The sequence below is a fragment of the Tupaia chinensis genome, unplaced genomic scaffold (genome assembly GCF_000334495.1).
Source record: "Tupaia chinensis unplaced genomic scaffold, TupChi_1.0 Scaffold145396_1, whole genome shotgun sequence".
NCBI lineage: Eukaryota > Metazoa > Chordata > Mammalia > Scandentia > Tupaiidae > Tupaia > Tupaia belangeri.
The window spans coordinates 1,607,221-1,612,418 of record NW_006205257.1 but is presented as its reverse complement, the minus strand read 5'-3'; the positions used below and the strand labels follow the sequence as shown (position 1 = coordinate 1,612,418).

The following is a 5,198-nucleotide window of genomic DNA, read 5'->3' as shown; positions in this document are numbered from 1 at the left end:
GGATCACAGAGCTCAGGCTAAAAAAAAGAAAGTCAAGTGATCAGCAGTTAGCATAATGGCTACATTGCTGGACTCCCATGCAATCGACTGCAGTTCGAGTTCCAGACCCGGTGGCTTAAACTCATGCCAGGCACGTGTGCACGCGTGCCCAAAATACTGAGAAGAGAATGGAGGAGAAGGGATTGTGGCATGGCCATCCACCCTGGGGGGTGATTTCTCACTTTCTCTCTCTCTGTCTCTCTCTGCCTTTCTGGTGAGTGCACGTGCCCTATAGCAAAAACCTCTCCAAGGGACCAGCAGTTGGTGTAATGGCTGTCACTGGACTCCCATGTAGTCAACTGCGATTCGAGTCCTGGAACCAGTGGTTTGAACTCACACAGGGCGCATGTGCGTGCATGCCCAGGATCCTAAGTGGAAAATGGAGGAGAAGGGATTGCAGCGTGGTCATCCCCTCTGGGGGGTGATTTCTCTCTTTCTATCTCTCTGTCTCTCTCTGTCTGTCTGGCGGCGCACTCGCCCTATAGCAAAACAAACAAACAAACAAACAAACAAAAAAACATAAAACCTCTCCAAAAAAGAAAGAAAGTCAGTCTGTTCTGGAGTATTTTCTTCTGCAGGGTGTGTGGTCCAATTTGCATGTTAAAGATGTGAGCAATGAATCAGAAGGCAGGGGCCCACACAGGAGCCTTCTGCAGAGGTCTAGGATGGAGGAGATGGTGGCCTGAGGCAGGAGGGTGGCTGGGCTGATGGAGAGGAATGGGCAGGTTTGAGATACAGTGTGAGGACTAGCCATTAGGATTCAGTGATCCTGAGCCGTTAGGAGTAACAGTTATGGACGAGGGTAATGTGCACACAACCAGGAGGTGCAGACTGTGGGGGTGAGAGGTGTCTGCGCTGCAGTTCCGTTTCAGTAATGTCAGTTTGCCCTCCAGGAAGGCACCTGTGATAAACCTGGACCAGGTGGTCACAAAACTGTCTTGGTTTAAAATGCCAAAGCCACTTTTGGCCTTTGACCTAGCTGGTTAAGATCTAGAAAGATGGTTACCATTCAATTAGGGACGTCTTAATTAAATAGGTGGCTAAGCGAGGGCTGGGGTTTGCATCCTCGTGTGGGTGAATGGCGGAGGAGGATGTGGGGGACTCTGCTGTGGTGTTGGCTTCCTGCATCTCATGTGGGGGCTTGGGGTGTGCAGCTGCTGAACGGGCGATGGCAGTGACCTTGTTTTATATGGCATGCCTCTGTGACCCTTCCCTCTCCTCTGCTCCTTGCCGGGAGACCAGGCTGCTGAAGGCCTCACTGGCCCAGCCTGTGTCTCATGAGATGCATGTGAGCTCACCAGCAGCTCTGCTTCCTCCTAATCAGGCAGGGAGCTTCCTGCCAGGAGGACCCTGCTGCCATGTCTGGGCTCTTATGTCTCACTCCTCCCCTGCCCCAGACACTCTGCACATTCCAGGTCTACTATTTGCATGTTCCCAGGACTTAATCCACCACTCGGAAGTTTTGGGTTGCCATGGGTAGAAACCTCAAGCGGATGTGGAGTGTGGACTAAAAGCTTGCAGAGGTGGAGGGACTCTGGTGACTGCAGCCAAGGTGGAGTAAGTACTATGGCAGACTCAGGGCTACCAGGAACATTTCCAGAAGTGGTACGAAGGATATGGGGGTGAGGACTGGGCCAAGATATGCAGGGACCCCCAGGAAGGCGCCTGCCTGGAGCAGCAGCCTCTAGAGGGCTCTAGACCACCATGAGACCAAGCAGGGAATGAGCTGTCAGATAGCCAAGGTCTCAATCAGCATGGGCTGGGAGGAGGGTCAGTGAGTGAGGTGTTCACCTAGGGCACAAAACTTGAAAGATAAATCAGATTATTGGGGCTAGCAGGTGGCATGGTGGTTAGGAGCGCTGGCCGACCATGGTTTGAGTCCTGGACCCGGTGGCTTGCTCTTTCTCACTCTCCCCATCTCACTATGTCCCTCTCTGCTCAAATTAAAAATAAATAAATAAAGTTAAATAAAATAATTCTTAAAAAAAAAAAAGAAAGAAAAGTCAGATTTTTTTGGAGAGGTTTTTGCTACAGGGCGTGTGCACACGCCAGAAAGACAGAGAAAGACAGAGAGACAGAAAGCGAGACATCACCCTCTGGGGGGCTGCAATCCACTCTCCTCCATTCTCCTCTCGGGATCTTGGGCACGCACGCACGCGCGCCCGGCGTGAGTTTAAGCCACCAGGTTCGAGACTCGAACTGCAGTTGACTATATGGCAGTCCAGCGACATAGCCATTACGCCAATTGCTGGTCCTGATAAGTCAGATTTTAATGCAACATTAAAAATTCAAATAAATGCACCCCCCCAAAAAAAAAATCCCTGATGGACAAAATATCACAAGTTAAAATAAAGACAGGTCTAGGGACCAGCAGTTAGCATAATGGCTATGTCGCTGGACTCCCACGTAGTCGACTGCGGTTCGCGTCCCGGACCCGGTGGTTAAAACTCACGCCGGGCGCGTGTGCATGCGTGCCCAAGATCCCGAGAGGAGAATAGAGGAGAAAGACTTGCTGCACGGCCATCCCCCCTGGGGGGTGATTTCTCGCTTTCTATCTCTCTGTCTCTCTCTGTCTATCTGGTGAGCGCACGCACCCTATAGCAAAAACCTCTAAAAAAAAAAAAAAAAGACAGGTCTCTGTTTGATAACTTTGCACTGTTGTGCAAGGGAGGTAATTGTTTCCAATCAGCCCAAGGTTCTTGGTTTTCTCCATCATCCCCAGTCATGTGGGTTCACGATGGTTGGCACTGGGTGAATAGATTGGGAAATGTGCAACATGGAGCTTCACATATACTGTATTTTCAGAAAAGCCACGATGCATTTTTGCATTGAGAAACAGAAAAATACATGACTTTTCTGACAACCCAACAGTTAAGTTTTAAGAGTGTAAAGCTCTTCTTTCTTTCTTTCTTTTGAGAGAGATTTTTACTATAAGGCACATGCACTCATCAGAGAGACAGACAGACAGAAAGCAAAAAAATTACACACCCCCCAAGGGAGGATGGTCACACCACAACCTCTCCTCCTCTATTCTCCTCTCAGGATTTTAGACACACACACACACGCGCTTGGTGTGTTTTAAGCTACCAGTTTCAGGACTCAAACCGTGGTCTACTATGTGGGAGTTCAGTGACATAACCATTCCGCCATCTGCTGGTCCCTGTAAAGCATTTATTTACATTTTCTACCTGGTTCAAATATAGAGAGGTTTTTTTTTTTTTTTTGCTATAGGGCACATGCGCTCGCCAGCCAGCCAGAGAGAGACAGAGAGATAGAAAGCGAGAAATCACCCCCCAGAGGGGATGGCCATGCCACAATCCCTTCTCCTCCATGCTCCTCTTGTGATCTTGAGTACACACACACATGCGCCCGGGGTGAGTTTAAGCCACCGGATCTGGGACTTGAACCGCAGTCGACTACGTGGGAGTCCAGTGACATAGCCATTACGCTAACTGCTGGTCCCTCCACCTGGTTCAAATATGGAAGGATATTTGGTAAGTGTACTGGGAAATCTCATTTTCCTTTGCCTCCTCCAATGTGACTCCTCAGGGTATCAGTCTTAACGCGACTCCTTATTTGTAAAACGCACATTGAAATAGGTGACACCCTCGAGTGGAAATTCAACTACAGATCCTGGGCTAGACAGTGGCACAGATAGCGACACAGCAGGATTCCTACAGGAGAGATTCTGGGTTTGCATCCTGGGACCTCCCTGAGTACATGAATGCACACGTGTGTCTATGATTCAGGCCAGCTGAGACTGGGGGAGGGTTGCGTCATGAAGACTGATTGTTGGAGGTGCTTTGTCTCTCTCTCTCTTTTTCCCCTCTCTTTCTCAGAAGAAATGAATGAATACAGTTGGAAAAAAAAAATGTTTTTAAAGCAAACAGTTATAGTTCCTCCCTGCCAGGACCCTTTCCCTGCTGGGCATTTTTGCCATGCATAAATATATGCTTGTTCGTGGTCAGTCAGTAGTCGGGGAAATCAGTCACTTATCTCATTATTTGATTTTTAGATCCTTTAATACAGCTGAGGAGAAGTCTCCTTTGGAAAAAAATCACCAAAGGATTAGAAGGGAGAGAACCAGAAAACTCAGAAAAACTAAAAGATATTTTTGGAAAGTTTTGTTTATTTACTTTTTAATTAAATCCAGTTGAGCTGCACAACGAGAGTGAGTTAGTGGGTTACTCTGTTCATGGCTCTCAAGAATAGACCATCATGGGACCAGCAGTTGGCATAATAGCTATGTTGCTGGACTCCCATGTAGTCGACCGTGGTTCGAGTCTCGGACCTGGTGGCTTAAACTCATGCCGGGTGCATGTGCGTGAGCGCCCAAGATCCTGAGAGGAGAATGGAGATTGTGGAGTGGCCATCTCCCTGGGGGGTGATTTCTCACTTTCTGTCTCTCTGTCTCTGTCTTTCTGATGAATGCACGAGCCCTATAGCAAAAAATCTCTCCAAAAGAAAATGAAAAAAAGAATAGGCCATCAGTTCCTGACAACCTTCTCTCCGTGAGTGGAGAATATTGGATGGGGTTAGGAGTGCTGGAGGGGAGTCCACAGCCTCAGCTCAGGCTTGTGGGGTCTCCACACAGGGAACCTTTGGGGACCTCTAATGTCAGATCAGTCCTAGGAAACTTGAGGGTGAGGGTGTCCCTCCAGGGCCTGCTCAGCTCTTCTTGTCACTTCCAGTTCTGCCTCTTCTGGATGGCACCCCTTGGTTGACAGCTCTCCAGATGGAGACCCCAAGCCTGAAAAGCAGGCTCTAGGGCCTGTGAGGATGACCGGGTGGGCTCGGAGATCTCTGGAAGGGACGTGCCTCCAGAAGCCTCTCAGAGTGCTCACCAGTTTTCCTTCACAGGCCTTGCTCTGCACGGAGTCGGGGTGGGGGTTCATACTAGAGATGTGGCCGGGCACATGGGCTGTGGCAAACAGGTGCAGAGGGGACACCTCACAGAAAGGCCTTAGCCTTGAGCCACCGTGCACTGGCACTGGCCTGTCCTCGGGAGCCCTCAGCAGCCCTTTCTCTGCCACCTCCTACCAGCCCTCCCTCTCGTCCCATCCCCAGCACAGCCGACTCCAGGAGGACCAGTTCGTGGGCCCGGGAGGAGGCCAGGCGAGCGCTGACCGGGCCCCTGGGCACACTGCCCGCCTCCAGCC

At 50.1% G+C, this 5,198-nt stretch overlaps 1 protein-coding gene across 1 annotated transcript in view; it reads left to right on the top strand.

Annotated features, from left to right (window-relative positions):
• Nucleotides 1-1,207: 1,207 nt before the first annotated feature.
• Nucleotides 1,208-5,198, top strand: part of LRP3 (LDL receptor related protein 3) — an 18,736-nt gene continuing 14,745 nt past the window's right edge. Inside the window, 3 exon segments of the mRNA XM_006168014.3 lie at nucleotides 1,208-1,327; nucleotides 1,520-1,596; nucleotides 4,731-4,826. Coding sequence (XP_006168076.1) covers nucleotides 1,208-1,327; nucleotides 1,520-1,596; nucleotides 4,731-4,826 — 293 coding nt within the window.